This window comes from Acanthopagrus latus, chromosome 21 (assembly GCF_904848185.1).
Source record: "Acanthopagrus latus isolate v.2019 chromosome 21, fAcaLat1.1, whole genome shotgun sequence".
Lineage (NCBI taxonomy): Eukaryota > Metazoa > Chordata > Actinopteri > Spariformes > Sparidae > Acanthopagrus > Acanthopagrus latus.
In genome coordinates this window covers 6467253-6483205 of record NC_051059.1, presented here as the reverse complement: position 1 = coordinate 6483205, position 15953 = coordinate 6467253, and the positions used below count along the sequence as shown (strand labels likewise).

Sequence of the window (15953 nt, the reverse complement as noted above, 5' to 3'; positions counted from 1 at the left end):
GCCGCAGTATCGTGTTTGGAGGAGTTCAGATGATCTCCAGCCAAATGTCTTTTTATTTTTTTTATTTTTTTTATTTTATTGTGTGAGTTAACAGAACTCTGGAGACAGAGAGTGAGACTACCTGGTGTGTACCTGACAGACTGGTAAGATGATGTTTTCCCACATAACTGCTTTTGATTTAGGAGTTCACAACATGCCACTTTATTAAGGTTAAACATGACTAAAAACTATATTAAAAAAATAGAATAAACAAAGGTCATGAGCTTATGATGCTGAGACTACAGAATCAAACAAATACCATCCAAAAAATACCTCACAAGCTATGATTTTTTTAGCTGCCAATTTGAAAATATCATAAATCTGCTGCAGCGTTTGTAATTATTGAGGACATTCTGTGACATGTGCCTTTTTCTTAAGTCTCGCCTTCTATAATTTTTTTTGACTGGAGAATCATAATGTGTTCGGTGATGTGTCCCTCCAGTGATGTCTGGTATGCTGTAGTTGCTCCTATTGATTGATTTAACTGAGTGTTTTCGCGCTCCAGTAAGGTCTGATGGGCTTGGTGTGGACCACCCCTCACTGTGGTGCAGTGGTGAAAGATAAATATATCCCCCTCCTCCTCCTCCTCCTCCTCCTGCTGCTGCTGTCGTTGAGTCCGCAACATCCTGACTGGCCGAGGCTGGTGATCGCAGGCAGCCACAAGCCCCCCACAAGACGGATGAATTAGAAAACCTGCTGTAAACCACCGCCACCCCCCTGTTTTTGTTCTCCTCCCTTTTATTTATTTCACACAGAGAAGAGTCGGACTGTAAACACGGCCGCCCTCATCTTGAGTGTGAAGCGGAAACAAGGTTAGTAAAAACAAATCTTTTATTTAGATAGGATTTAGTATAAGAAAAATGCCAATGCACAAGCCATCTATGTGTGAGTGTGTGCGTGTGTGTGTTTGTTTGTTTGGCTCTGTACGCCTGGAGCAGTGAAACAGAAAACCTCAATTTGTATGCAGGACGCCTTGCTGGGGTCCTGCTAAGCCATGGTTACACTTTGGAATGAACTTGACAGTGCAACTCCTTTAACTTCAACTCAAAGTGCTCGACATGAGCCTGGCACACCCACACACACGCACACACACACACACACACACACACACACACAGCCAGGTACAAGTGCGTTATTCTTCACTTGAAAGCACCTGTTTAATTTCATTCTCCCGGTGCACCATTCTTGGTCATTCCAGCCAGTGCTAAATATTCTGTGAAGTGAGTCCCCAGTGCCTCTCAGATCACATAGCACTGCAGCTGCCCTGCTGTACAGCAGACCAACTGCAAGAGCTATAATAGGAAGGAGAGGTAGGGTTGCGCAGCTGACGAGGCTGATTCCGAGGAGCCAGAGCTCTGCAGTACTATTTAAGTCACTGCCCTGTCGATCTCAGTGGCTTATTAGTGAAATGCCACCTCTTTAAAACACCTTGTTCTTTATCTGGCATGAAGAACATGTGGTGATTTGTGTTGGCACAGGGTATATGACTTTAATAACCATCATAATGTGTTCTTATATGTATGCATATATGTTAATTTAGTAGAGGCATTCATCAAAGCTGTGTGTTTTTTATTGGTAGTCCGCTAGAGATCTGTTCCATTAGTCATGTTTCAGCCCACACACTATTTCCAAGGCAAAGCTGTCAAACAATACCTTCACACTATGAAACAGAAGACAAGCATTTTCTTCACAATAATCATCTGAACATCACCCACAGAACACTGGCTCACTAAACCTTGGTGCATCCTTGAATCATGTGGCTGTTAATCACTGTTTTCAGATGTGTCTGTTTTTTCTTTGTCTTCAAGTTGTGTGGCTGATTGCTTCTCACACTGTTAGGTTTCTAGTGTGCAGATTCACCATGGGGATCAAGGCTGCCCTCCCCAGATATGAGCTGTATCTCTACACAGCTGTACTCGGCGTGGCCTTGATATGGGCAGGCAGTTGGATATTTGACGCATCGAGTGGTAAGTGCACAACATGACAAGGGATGTCCAAAGCACACACACACTGTCAGTGTAACTCAGAGAGTAGGTAATAAATGAATAATTCATTACACAAGTTTATTGAAGTTCACTTGAATCCATTCATATCTATTGAACCCAGATGTTCTCAAGCAGCTGCTGTAAGGCTTTACCACCATAATGAGTAAAAACACTCACGTCACCACTAGTCCAGGTAATTTATTATTAAAATCCACTTGAAATAAACAACACTCCTACCTTTAAAACAGCTGTGTTTGGAGGTACACTATGTTGTTTTGGACAGGAAATTTAAACTCTGGATTGTAATATTTACAATATTAATGAGGTAAAAATACAATCTAAACAGTATTTATTTTTTCCTTAACTGAATAAACAAGCTTTTCTCAGAAAAAAAAAGGTCCCCAGAACATAAGCTAGAAAGGTGGAAGGGTCCGCCAAATATGGACAGTTATTAACCCTTTAACGTCAGTTTGTTTATTCAGCTTACTCAGTCATGAAAAAGTAGAGACTTTGTCTATTTACACATTTTTATGTTTAGGCATTAAATCAGTAGATGAACTTCTTTCTCTTCTGATTAAAATGTCTTCCCCAAAACTACACTGTGCACCTTTAAACTAAAACTACCATGTATAAATTCATTTAGCAGATTGAAAGTGAGCCCCGTCCCATAAGGAATTCCTGCATGTTTCTATTAATATGAAGACAATTTAAAGATGCTCTAATTACTCTCCTGATGGAGATACTTCAGACTAAGAGTCAGTAACAAAGAGCCAGCCAATCCCAAACCTTTCATCCTGAAATACTAGAATGTGTTTACATGTGTCCAGACAGTAAATGCTGAAACTCTCCTCCTCACACACTGATGTGAATGGATTGAGTGTGATCTGGTGAATGGTACTGTCTGTCACAGTCTGTGCTCTCAGGGCAGGGTCATGTTGTCTGTCAACATTTTGTCCTGATTCTTTTTCTTCAGCATTCGCTCTCTGACTCTTGAAATGGTCATTTTTCGCCGTTCCATTTGTGGGCATTCACAAAGCTCAGGTCTGCCTGCTGCAGAAGCACTGTATACTTGTAACAGAAGCCTGGCTGTGTTCCCAGAAGTAAGAGGCTTTCCGTGCCTGACCCTCACATTTTGATATCCTTTTTCATGCCCATTAGTGTAATCAGGCAAAGCTACAAGAGCCACTGACGGGGTGCCCAGCAATCACATTTGTTGCTGTGTGCTGAATTCTAACATTCATTCAAACATCGCTGCCATGATTCTATTATCGCAATTATTTTTATTGTTACTTCCATCATGCCCATGTTAGAATTTCGTTCAGGTTATGCAGTAATCTCCTCCAGCCAGATTATGACAGTGTGAGTGAGCCTCAAAAATAGAAAGCCTTCAAAATGAGTACATTATGTAATATTCGATGTTATCAAATGTACTGAATGTGCTCCCACACCTTAATGCCCTGTGAATTACGCAAATAAAACGCTGCTCAAATTTGAACTCCTACAGCACCTTTTTTTACAGAATGATTATATCAGTTCAACCAGATCCTAGAAATAATGCTGCTGCAGGTCTTCTTAACCTAAAAGCATTACTATGTTCTTGGTGAACATCCTGTGTGTTTTCTTCTTTATTCAGAGAATGTAAACAGAAAGGCCTTCAAGGAAAGTGTGAAACCAGGATGGCATTACTTTGGCAGGAAGATGGTAAGTCGCTCGTATATAATCCCTCAGTGTATCCCATTGTGTTCTGTAATTTGATTCACTGATGCAACATGTCAAGCGAGAGTGGTTGTCAGGCGTTAATAATGCAGCTTCCTTTGCCACAGGACGTTACGGACTTCGAATGGATGATGTGGTTCTCTACATTCCGGAATCATATCCTTTTTGCTCTCGCCGGTCACGTTATCTTTGCCAAGATATTCACCCTGCTTGCTCCGAAGGTGCGTGCATGTGTTAGCATGTCTATGAGCTAATCTAAATGCATTCAGGTATTATGGCATGTTACATAATATGTGTATTTGTATATGTATTGTATTTGTATAATTAAAGTATGTGTGTGTTTGTGTGTGCCGGTTAACACTTGTGAATGAGCAAAAACTGTACTCCAGTCAAGGCTGTACATGATTTTGTTCTATATATGCAAATGCAGAGCTACAACGTGCTGATGTGAACAGGAAGGCCTTGGGCAGTACAAGTAATTTCATTCAGTTCAATTCAGTTTGACTCTATCCTTTTCTTACTGAAAATAATTTGTCAAGTGTATATTTGTACCTCAAGGTCTGACTTGATGCATGAGCATGAATTCTTTTCCGTTAGACTGTAACGCTGTCTGTTAAGTGTACCAATGATCACTTCCTGTGAAATATACTGACACATTTAAAACAGTTCAAAATGTTTTAAACATGTTTTCTGTCTTGTTTCATGCTTGCAATGAAGATTGGTATAGATGGATGTAAGGTAACATTAATAAACTTGTCAATTGTTTAACGTGTTTGTCATATGTGTTTCATTTCAACCATCAGTGCATGAACAGTAGATATGTCATTTCCCCACAATTCATTCTTTTCATCCTAATGTTTATCCATTGTTTTTGTTTGACTGACATCACTTGTGTGTGTTGCGTTGAATCATGAAGTATGAGTATGAATATCCTGTCACACTGACGCTGGCCCCTCTGTCCCCACAGCACAGATCCTTGATCTTTGGTATCTACGGTGGTTTGGCAGTCCTGGTCACAATGGGCTGGACCTTCATGACTCTGGTTCTGTCCCACTGCATCATACTCTACAGCATCGCTCTGGTCAAGAGCAAGTGGATGTGCTTTGCGGCTGGTCTGACCACATTGGCCTCCATCAAGCTGGAGCCCTATAACTCCTGGCAGGTGAGTGGATGGTGAAAGCTCTGTTGCCTGATATAGGATGAGCTCTGGGAAGCTGAAGGAGATATCTGTCTGATGGCCTTGTTTAAAGAGCAGGCGAAGGATCTTAAAGTCAATTCTGTAATGAGCACATAGTATGATACACTGTAGTATTTCATTTAAAATTTCAATAATGATAATATATGTAGTAAAATATTCTTATATGTAGTGATTTAGTTGTAAAATTGAATGTAGTGTTATGTTAAATATAACCAAATGTAAAACAGTGTAATGTTTTAGTAGGAACATATACATATCTTCATATTATGTATATATACATATTTGTTCTATCAAAACAACAATAATAAATGGAGATGTGTTGTTCTAAAGTGTTGAAAAGTTTCAAGCCAAATAATGGCTTATCCACTTGTGAAATGATGACGTATGTGGCCCATAATATTCATTCTGTAGGAGTCCTTGGTGACCGGCTCTTTTGACCTCCAAGACATCCTGTTCTATGGAGGCTGCGGCTTCAGTATCATGCGCTGTATGAGCTTTGGTCTGGAGAACTGTGAAAAGAAAGACGGCAACTTCACATTCTCCGACCTGCTGAAATACAACTTCTACCTCCCCTTCTTCTTCTTTGGACCTATAATGACTTTTGACAGGTTTCATGCCCAGGTGAGCATTTAAGTTTCAACTGAAAGTGGTGGCTGACTGGAGGGGAGAGTGAACAGCATTATGAAATTGGACAGCAGTTATTAAGTCATCACTCACAAGTTTTTATTGTCACTAGAAGACTTTAAAGGCTCATTTAAAACCCACACATTATTCCATGTGTCTATATAAGTGAAAGACATGGGTAGAGAGGAACCCTTCAATTAAAAGTACTTTTCCAACATAGCTGTATATTATATAAAATGTATATTATATAAAATTAAACATAGCTATATTTGAGCTTTACACTCTAAAATGCTCTTTTTTAGGGCCCAGCATGGTCAAAAATCTGTATGTTTGCATACGCCTATGAAATGCTGGGATTATTCTTATTCTAATCCATTATTATATTTTTATTAAGTCACAATACGATGATAGCTTATTCACTGAACTGTTCTGAATGCCACAGGTGAACAACACACAGTTGATCCGCAAGGACAGAGAGTTGTGGAACATCACCACCAAGGCCTTGTTGCATCTGGGAGTTATTCTGGTGGTCGACATCTTCTTCCACTACCTCTACATCCTGACAATCCCTAGTGACATGAAATTGGTCACCAAGCTCTCTGACTGGTGTCTGGGTGAGTTACATATATGTTTCCACAATGTTTTCATGTCTCACTTGCTCCATGCATCACTTAGAAGCTGATACGACAGTGTTTCACAAAGTTGCCTTGTTCCCACGTGTTCCTTTGCAGCTGGTCTGGCTTATTCCAACCTGGTGTATGACTGGGTGAAAGCAGCCGTGATGTTTGGTGTCATCAACACCGTGTCCACACTGGACCACCTGGACCCTCCTCAGCCTCCCAAGTGTATCACCATGCTCTATGTCTTTGCTGAGACGTACGTGTGACTCCCCACAGTTGTGTGCATTGTAGAGAAACTGTTCTGTCTTTGTTGACCTTGAAAATGTGCAACAATCATTATATGATGATTTCTTTCTTTTTTAGGCACTTTGACAGGGGCATCAATGACTGGCTGTGCAAGTGAGTGTTCAAGTTTAAATTCATGGGTTTAAATTACAGAACCTACGGAATATAGAGGACAGTTTTCATTCTACATCGTGTTTCAGATGAGTTGTAATTTGGCAGGTATGTTTATGATTATATTGGTGGCGATCATGACAAAATCTTCAAGGAGCTCCTGGCGACTTTCTGCACCTTCGCTATAACCACCTTGTGGTTGGGCCCATGTGAGTTGGTTTATATCTGGTCCTTCTTCAACTGCTTCGGCCTCAACTTTGAGCTGTGGGTGGCCAAGTTCTTCTCCCTTCCACCATTTTCTACCATAGAGGTGAGACAGACACAAAAATCACTCTCTTTTTGGTTTCTGTGCAATATGACCAACATGTCATAACAATCATCACAATATATGAATAATAAAATGAACTCACAACCTACTCCTATTATATTTTGAATTATATACTTAATAAATTAAAGATACTTACTCATATTTGATTATTTTTCACCTTTTATTTAGAAAATTTGTTTTCTATTGTTTGTTTTCAATTAGCCTTGGCTGGTCAGAGTCTTTCTCATGTTCAGTATTGGCTCATTCTGTGTCTCATTCAAGTTCGTTCATTCGTTTATGAATGATTCCTTTAATGAAGTGTCAACTATTTTTGTCACACAATAAATATTGCACATCACACAGCCCTAATACTACATGTTATTGTGTCTACTGTTTTCAGGGTGCCATGGGTGAAGCGATGTCCCGTAGGATCCGGGGTGTGTTCAATGCTGCCAACTTCTGGACCATCGTCCTCTACAATGTTCTCTCCCTAAACAGCTTGGAATTTGCCAAACTGGTGGGAAAGCGTCTGATTTACAAAGGTGGGTAACGACGAGGGTGTATTATATAAAATGAAATTTGAAGGCATTTCTGTCAGCGCTTGTTATTGGGAGAACACCACAGAGAGACATCAAAGGCAACAGAGTCTCAAGGGGCGCCGTCCTCCAGATATCACATTACTTAACATCCTCTTTGTTGCTTTCTTTCACATAATAGAATGGAAGAATCTTAACAACAGTTCACTGAGGTTGTTCACAGGATTATCTCCAGTCAAACATCCACGCAAAGCACAGCACAATGACATCTGAATTCCTTTTTAAGTCATTCTTTTCCTCTTTCTTTCTTTCCCTCTTTGTGTGTTCCCTTCAGGTTTCCCTCTGTCTTCCCTCTCAGTGCTGCTTGTGACCTACTGTGGCGTGCAGCTGGTGAAGGAAAGGGAGAGACAACAAGCCCTGCTGGAGGATGCAGAGCCGGTGAAGCCAGGGGATGCTGGCAAAGAAAAAGCCGAATAAAAAAAATTACATTCACAGACTTCAACGTCAACAGCCCCCCTCACATTGTTCCATCCTCGGCCTTGCGAACCAGACTGTGACAGCCAGTCAGCAACTACAGTACATTGTTCACAAGCCTGTGTTTTCGCTTGTGTTTGTCCGATGCGAGGCATTGTTTTGAACTGTGAAATATCCTCAAGTGCACTTGCTGTAGATAATCGCCACGTCCTCTGGCACAAACCCACCGATGGTGCATTTTGTATTTGTATTTTATCCAAGGAATAAGATTGTTAAGCAAATCATAGACCTGACAAACCCGTTATGATTTACCTAATAATATATAAAGACATACAGTATTGTAAAGGGGCAACCACTTTGCTCTGTGTGGTTGTCTCCTTCATGAATTTTTCTTTTTTTTTTCACAGATTTGGACACTTTTTTCTTTTTTTTAAACAATCATTAATATCGTTTTTGATTAGATGAAGTTTTAGGCCTTATCATCACTATGTTTACTATAATGAAAGGGTTTAAGACTTGAAAATCATGGTGCAATTATGAAGTGCAATGAAGAAGTGAATAAAGGGTGCTGTGGGGAGTCCTCCACATAGTTTGTAGCTGATTGTAATGTATATCTACTGTCACTAAGCAAAAATACAAGTCACAACGTAAAGGAAAGTCTTACAGTTGATTAAGAATGTAATCAGAGACTGACTGTAGTTTAATCGTCCAGAGAATGACAGCTTTACTCCACCACCACCATATCATCTACAGGAGATTACTGTAGGTGTGACGTTTCCACATATCTTCCCTTCACCCTCACTTCACTATGAAAGGCAATGGGGCCCGCAGGGAATGTAGGTCAGTCTTATCTTGTCACCAAAACCTGCTGCGTGTCTTCAGTGCAGCATTCACAGAGAGTCTATGCAGATTGTAATGCCGTTTCTCGGATTAAACGTTTTTTAATCAAAGGTTCAGTTAAGATGTTTGACTTGAAATAAAGGTTGTGTTTCATTAATGTAACAGACTATGAGTTTGTTTTATTGCAGTATGGAGAGGGGATTAAACTGAATGTATCGTTTGCTTGAAAAGAACAGTCTGGATTCAAACACTTAAAGACTTAGTACTTTTTTTTAATTGATGGGAATGCTTTTCTGAATTCCACACTGTGCTGGATTTTATTTGTATGACAGTGAGACATTTTCATTATTCACCACAAGGTGGCCCACTTTGACTTGATTTAAACATTCAATACTGGCAAACCCACACAAGCGTTTTCATATAGTTTCTCTGATTATGTCTTTTTTTTAATCAGGATTGTGTGTGTGTGTGTGTGTGTGTGTGTGTGTGTGTGTGTGTGTGTGTGTGCTGGTGTGCGTGTGCATACAGTCTGAACATCTGCTTCACTCTCCAGAGGGATGGGGGATCTTACATCTTCAACCTTTATCTCAAAAGACATGTTGTCATGTCTCAGTTGAAAAATAAACAATATTATATTGATGGTTAATGATGATTTTTTTTGTGTGTGTAAAGCCTCTTCTTGTCAGTGAACATGTTCAGTGACTTTGTGTAATTCCAATACATGATTAATTTCAATTTCAAACTGATTAGGGAAATAATCGGCCAGAATAATCCAAAATACATATGCAATTTGTTTATAGGTTTCAGTATGTTTACCTAACTTTGCTCACAGTTGAGAGTTCAGAAAATCCATGTTTTTTCCCCATCACTGTTACAGAACATATTCAGCATGAACAATGTTTTAAAAGTATTGTTTGTTTGTTTGGTGATTAATCCAGAGTTTCAGTGTCAGTGTCACTGATAACCTTATTTTATGGTCTGCACTCTGTCTTACTGATTACTGCTGCTGCCACAGTAAAAAAAAAAAAAAAATCAATTGAAAAAACTTCACAGGTAGAAGATTTCAATAAAAACGGTAAACTTAAACGTAAAACTAAAGCTGATTCAGATGTTACGATTCAACCTGTAAACATATGAAGATAAAAAGGGAGAAAGATATACTTAACAGGTAGCAATGCCCTGTCCTTTAAGTAAACCTTTATATAAACCACTGATTAAATCAATCAATCAAGTTCTGTTTCCTGATTAGATTTGATTTTTATGTCAATTATAGATGAGGAAAAGAAAACTGATTGGTTGTTTTCAGCCAGTAGGTGCCAGCGTTGTTTAACACTCTGGATGTAACTCTGGATCAAATGATTCAAAATGGTATAAATACTGTATTATGCATATATAAACAATATCATAAGCTTTATCAAGGACATATAATGAATGATTAGAACAATTTGATTTTGCTGTCTGATAATGAACCATTTGTACAGAGCTGGTGTTCTATATCATTTTTATTTATACATTTAATTTATAAATCTTTCTTTCTTTCTTTCTTTTTTCTTTCTTTTTCAGTTTATTATGGAACATGCTAATCTACTAACAACTACTGTTACCTATACACATTAACCGCCCTGTACTGCGACTGATTTACATGAAATATTGTAAAAGCTTTCAAAATAAAGAATCTGCTGTCATTATTTATGAGATATTGGATCATAGAGGTGAAAAGGGCTTGTGGCAGTGAGTGAAAATGTCAAAGTAAAAGAGCCATTCAGGCAGCCTGGTGAGCTGTTCTGCTGGATTTAACATGCTGTCACCCCTCGAGCTTGGTCATTCAGCTGTTTGTGGGGGTCTGAGTGGTGCAGGAGTGCATAAGTCCCCTTCCCAGTCCACCAAAATGGATTCCCCAGCTTTGTGAGGGTCCTGTCTATAAATACCTCTGACTTTCAGAGTGACAGATAGCCCCGGACAGCTGCAGCTACCAGCCAACCAAACCGTGGAGACTTTCCACAGCAATCTGAGCAGTTGTGAACGCTGACAGTCCTGCTGCTGGTGTGGGGAGTAAGAAGCGTGCCCAGGAAGCCCAACCACGACAAGGAGACCGAACAAAATGGCTGCCATGGCTATAGACCCGGTGGAGCAGCCTCGGATGTACCAACAGACTCTGCTTCAGGACGGACTGTGTGACCTCTTGGAGAATGACAAGTTTGTGGACTGCGTGCTCAAAGTTCAGGACAGGGAGTTCCCCTGCCACCGCTTGGTTCTGGCAGCCAGCAGCCCCTTCTTCAAGGCCATGTTCCTGTCTGACCTGGAGGAGAGCAAGAAGCGAGAGATTGTCCTCAAAGATGTGGAGCCAGGCGTTATGGGAATGATCCTGCGCTACTTATACACCTCTGACATTAATCTGACGGAGCAGAATGTCCAGGATATCTTCATGGTCGCTAACATGTACCAGATCCCCTCCATCTTCTCTGTGTGTGTGTCCTACCTTCAAGAGAAGATGGTGCTGGGAAACTGCTTGGCTATCTTCAGGCTAGGACTGCTGCTGGATTGTCCCAGGCTTGCTCTCGCTGCTAGAGACTTCATCTGTGAACGCTACCAGGTTGTTGTCAGAGACCAGGACTTCCTGCAGCTGGGCGCAAGCGAGCTGGGGATCCTCATCACCTCAGACGCGCTCAATGTTGAGCGGGAGGAGGTGGTGTTCGAATCTCTGATGGACTGGGTGAGGCACGATGAGACAAACCGCCTGAAGGACCTGCCAGAGCTGTTGCACTGCGTCCGTTTCAGGCTCATACCCGTGGATTACTTCAAGGAGAAAGTAGAGCGTCACCAGTACCTCCGCTTCAGCCAGGAGATCAAGAAGGACCTGGAGCTTGTCAAGGATGCTCACAAAGGGCGTCTCCCAAAGCCCAGGAAGCCCAGCAGAGACGGGGCTATGGGGGGACAAGAGGATGAGGAGGACGAGGACGATGAGGAGGAAGGGTACCTGCCGGGCATACTCAACAACAACCCTCGCTTTGGGATGTTTGAGACGGACCTGATACTAATGATCAATGACACAGGGACTGTGGCCTATGAACCGGTAGGAAATGAATGCTTTGTGGTCTCAGAGTCTACAGACATTCCCAAGAACCACTGCAGCCTGGTGACGGATCAGAACCAGGTGTTTGTTGTCGGAGGAATGCTCTACAACGAGGAGGATAAAGATGAACCGTTCAGCTCTTACTTCCTGCAGGTAGTGCATGAGTCATGAAGACCATGAAAACATATCACTTTTCTCTTCATTTGTCTTCCTTAAACGTGGATGGATTACTCAATGGGGAAATGGACACAGGTCCAGGGGCCCAAGCTCTCAGGGGACCCTGGTGTAGTTAAACTATTCAAAGTAACTGTCAGTGTTTACTTGCAAAACTCAATCATATGACTTCAAAGGGACATAAAATGACCAAAGAAAAGTACCACAAAAAGGCACAGAAAAAAAAGTGCACAAAACTATCACAACGAGACACAAAACACTTACAAAAGGATACAAAACTATGACAAAGATACGTTACACAACTTCACACGTTCACAAAACTATAATAACGAGACACGAAACACCTACAAAAAGACACAAAACGAGCATAGAGACACAAACAACTACAAAGGGACACAATATTGTCACAAAAAAAGGGACACAAAATCGTCACAGAGAAACACAAAACATCGAGGAAGGGACGCGCAACTATCATAACTCGACACAAAACACTTAGAAAGGGACACAGCATCATCGCAAAGAGGCACAAAACTTTCACAGAGACAAAAACAAGGCAGGGACACAAAATTGTCACAAACACCATCTCTTTCATTCTCACTGTGCTCCTAACAAGTAGGGCGGGGGGGGCTTGTACAAATCTGTGCCCAGTGGCCTGTTGTCACATAATCCGCTCATGTTCCCCGAAAAATCCTATGATTGACTTACCTAAACCTGCGTCCACCATTTGCTGAACTCTTTTGCCCCTCATTCCTCACATTTGATTGTTTTCATCCCCAGTTCGACCCAGTGAGCTCAGAATGGTTGGGGATGCCCTCGCAGCCCAACCCTCGCTGTCTGTTCGGCCTGACTGAAGCTGAGAACTCCATCTTCGTCGTCGGCGGAAAGGAACTGAAGGAAGGCGAGCACGCGCTGGACTCAGTCATGATCTATGACAGGCAGTAAGTGTGAATAGTGAGTTGAATATGCAGTTTCACCAGTGAAACTTTATTGTGTGTCAGTTATCAAAATGCAACCTTCAGGCATTACAAGAAAATGTATTTTGTCGTTCACGTATCAAGCTTCCTGTCAGTAAATTCAAATAGTCAGTAAATCCAATTCAGCGCAATTAACTGAAACCATCCTTCTCATAATCACGTGATATACATTTCCATAGATGTATTATTAAATGTCAAATGCCAAATTAAAAGGGGCATTTCATCACTCTACTGTATTGTTATTCCACAGATCTTTTTGAGTTTTATTAAACTTTTTATTCTTTTGTTTTCAAGAAAGAGTCTGTAGATACACCTTCATCATGAATTGGGTAAATTCATGATGATATATCTTCTGTGTTTCAGGTCATTCAAATGGGGAGAGTCTGACCCTCTGCCTTATGAGGTGTATGGCCACGGAACCATATCACACAAAGGTCTGGTGTACGTCATCGGAGGAAAGTCTGGAAGCAAGTACGTGGCACCGCAAATACTCTGTAACCGGTCTGATATTTCTCACCTTGTGATTATGTTTTCATACTGTGGGTACGTTATTTCATTCATCAATCAGTACCTGTACAGTAGGGAAATACATTGTAACAGTGCCAGCATACTGTACTTTTAGATATAATCATTTATTCTAATCTTTTAACAGCAGGTATCAAGTGCCAAACAGTTTTTAAAGAGGCATTCCATCATTTTACAATTAGTCTTCTTTGAAGTTGGGGGGCTCACAAGAGATAGATTTGAAAAAACGACGGAAAGAAGATGAGCATCAGAGGCCGAGTATCCTGATTTTCACTCTCTAATATGAGTCTCGCTCTGAAAACACTGGCTCCACCTACACTTCCCATAATGCAACTCAACAGCATCTTTCATTAGACCATCCCTCCTCTCAAATGCCCCCTTCTTCTAAATTTCAAACTTCCCTCTTGTTACAGATTTAAAGTCTCAATTCCAAGCCAAACCTTTTTTGGCAATATTACCCAGTATTGAACATTATACAACCAGTAAACTGAACTTGTGTTTTATGCAGGAAGTGCATGAGAAGAGTCTGCGTCTACAACCCCACTAAGTTCGAGTGGAAGGACCTGGCTCCCCTGAAGACGGCACGTTCCCTGTTTGGAGTCACCGTCCACAAAGACCGGATCATCGTGGTGACTGGAGTCACAGACGCAGGCCTCACCAGCTCCGCCGAGGTCTACGACGTCGCCACCAACGAGTGAGACAGCTGTTTTTTTTCTTTCTAAATGTATATATGTCCCACTTTATCTCATCGTTATGAGGTGAAGCATCTGTCCACAATAGTGAAATGACTCATCGAGCGTGAACAGAAGATCATTAGGTCATAAAATTACTCTGCTGCGGGGATCATACAGTAATATAGCAGCTTGTTTAACATCAGCGTCACTTCCGTTTGTGTGTGTGTGTGTGTGTGTGTGTGCATGTGTGTGTGTATTGTCCTTTTGTGTTCCAGGTGGTCTGAATTCACAGAGTTCCCTCAGGCACGCAGCTCTCTCAGTCTGCTCTCGATGGGAGGCTTCTTGTACGCTTTGGGGGGCTTTGCCATGATGCCCAGTGAAACCAGTGAGGAGCCCGTCCCAACAGAGATGACTGACATCTGGAGGTGAGGGTCCCCCTCGGTCATTCAGTACGCTATGTATTTGATATTAAACTCCTTATTATCGTTATTAGGTGATGAATAATTAGTGTTTACATCCTACAATCCTTCAGATTACATCCTACAATTGTAAGTACACGATACCTCCCTCATTTGGTCAGATGTAATATCTGAAATGGAGAATTTTGAACTCTTGCAGCACGCCCAGATTAAGATCAAATCTTACCGACTTTGCCCAAATATTGATAACTTTAATTTGAGAAAAATGCAGGTTTAATTAGTAACTGTCGAAGACGTGTCTGGTGTCTGGTTCTCTTTTTGTGTCCCATTAAAGACCAAAACTAACAATTGATTGATACCAATAGAAATCAGCTGTTGCCCAAAGGCTTTCATAGGCCTTTTTCCTCTGCCAGCGAGCTCCACAGAGTTAGCTCCTTTAACACGTACTCACGCGACAAACACGTATCATTCCGCGGCTGAACAGAGACCCTTCAGGATGCACCATTATCTACTGTTGTTCCAGTAGTGGAAACAAATATGATTGGGGCTGAGTGCTACAGATTCTTGGGATTATTGAGCAGTATTGATAGATGGAATAATGCACTGATACTTTCAATCTTCTCCTGAGAGCTGCTGACAAGGACAAAATATTATCAGAACAATGATGGAGGCAAAACCATCACAGACTCCAAATATTAACTTACTCTACTTTTCTTTATTCAATGCAGCGACATGCACAAGTACCTTCCATGTCAAATCGTTCACTGTAATTGAAAGGCACTGACACTGCTTTTGTTACTATTATGGATTCTATCTTATGATGCTATGGGGCCTAACACTAATGCAAACACTCCAGACTCCACACTAATGTGTTTTTTGCTCCCTACAGATATGATGACTCAGAGAAGAGCTGGACTGGGATTTTGCGAGAGATTAGTTACGCGGAGGGATCCACCATTCTCCCAGTGCGTCTCAACACGCTGCGTCTCACCAAGTTATAACTGACCCATGAGGTTGATGATGACGATGTTGAGCGTGCTCATAACGTACATTGGCCCTGAAATAGCTTTGGGTACAGAAAGTTGAATTTGGTTTCAGAAGATGGTGAAAGTGTTGTGAAAGAATCAGTTGTTTTATCTTTTGTTTGACAGCAGGGGGAGACAGATACATGCTAAGTCTGAGTGAGTGTAAAGGTGAAATATTTGAGTCGAATGTGTTTTTTAAAAAGCTTAAATGTGAAATTGTACATCTGTTGTTTTTTTTTTTTGTTATTTATTCCATACATTTTCTTTATAAGCTGTTTGTTTTATTAAAGCAGAAAATAAAGATAAGGGTTGACTGTTTCGCTTTAAGTGAAGTGTCTCAGTCACATAGAGACA

At 41.0% G+C, this 15953-nt stretch overlaps 2 protein-coding genes across 6 annotated transcripts; both read left to right on the top strand.

The window, feature by feature from the left end:
* Positions 1 to 6: 6 nt before the first annotated feature.
* hhatla (hedgehog acyltransferase like, a) lies at positions 7 to 9119 on the top strand. Of its 5 annotated transcripts, none has more exons than XM_037083495.1 (14): positions 7 to 143; positions 545 to 851; positions 1887 to 2006; positions 3658 to 3725; positions 3848 to 3961; positions 4458 to 4478; positions 4708 to 4902; positions 5350 to 5559; positions 6005 to 6176; positions 6294 to 6438; positions 6546 to 6581; positions 6687 to 6888; positions 7286 to 7427; positions 7756 to 9119. In XM_037083495.1, the coding sequence occupies exons 3-14, from the start codon at positions 1901 to 1903 to the stop codon at positions 7896 to 7898; spliced, it is 1554 nt and encodes a 517-aa protein (XP_036939390.1). In that variant the 5' UTR covers positions 7 to 143; positions 545 to 851; positions 1887 to 1900; the 3' UTR covers positions 7899 to 9119. The 5 variants fall into 5 exon arrangements, with proteins under 5 accessions (XP_036939390.1, XP_036939389.1, XP_036939391.1 ...); XM_037083494.1 differs by having other exon boundaries at positions 1879 to 2006; positions 7756 to 9117; XM_037083496.1 differs by lacking the exon at positions 4458 to 4478 and having other exon boundaries at positions 1879 to 2006; positions 7756 to 9117.
* A 1169-nt stretch (positions 9120 to 10288) lies between these two features.
* On the top strand, positions 10289 to 15913 carry LOC119010903 (kelch-like protein 40a). The gene is made up of 6 exons (XM_037083485.1): positions 10289 to 11961; positions 12760 to 12920; positions 13320 to 13427; positions 13990 to 14175; positions 14431 to 14580; positions 15464 to 15913. The coding sequence occupies exons 1-6, from the start codon at positions 10837 to 10839 to the stop codon at positions 15573 to 15575; spliced, it is 1842 nt and encodes a 613-aa protein (XP_036939380.1). The 5' UTR covers positions 10289 to 10836; the 3' UTR covers positions 15576 to 15913.
* The last annotated feature ends 40 nt before the right edge of the window (positions 15914 to 15953 follow it).

What these genes read in the sequence shown, in the direction of transcription:
- hhatla (XM_037083495.1), top strand. Translation starts at nt 1,901, where the DNA reads ATGGGGATCAAGGCTGCCCTCCCCAGATATGAGCTGTATCTCTACACA. An exon ending in ATCAATGACTGGCTGTGCAA is followed by an intron (nt 6,582 to 6,686) that starts GTGAGTGTTCAA and finishes GTAATTTGGCAG; the next exon opens with GTATGTTTATGATTATATTG. An exon ending in AAAGCGTCTGATTTACAAAG is followed by an intron (nt 7,428 to 7,755) that starts GTGGGTAACGAC and finishes TGTTCCCTTCAG; the next exon opens with GTTTCCCTCTGTCTTCCCTC.
- LOC119010903 (XM_037083485.1), top strand. Translation starts at nt 10,837, where the DNA reads ATGGCTGCCATGGCTATAGACCCGGTGGAGCAGCCTCGGATGTACCAA. An exon ending in GGAGGAAAGTCTGGAAGCAA is followed by an intron (nt 13,428 to 13,989) that starts GTACGTGGCACC and finishes TGTTTTATGCAG; the next exon opens with GAAGTGCATGAGAAGAGTCT. An exon ending in GAGATGACTGACATCTGGAG is followed by an intron (nt 14,581 to 15,463) that starts GTGAGGGTCCCC and finishes TGCTCCCTACAG; the next exon opens with ATATGATGACTCAGAGAAGA.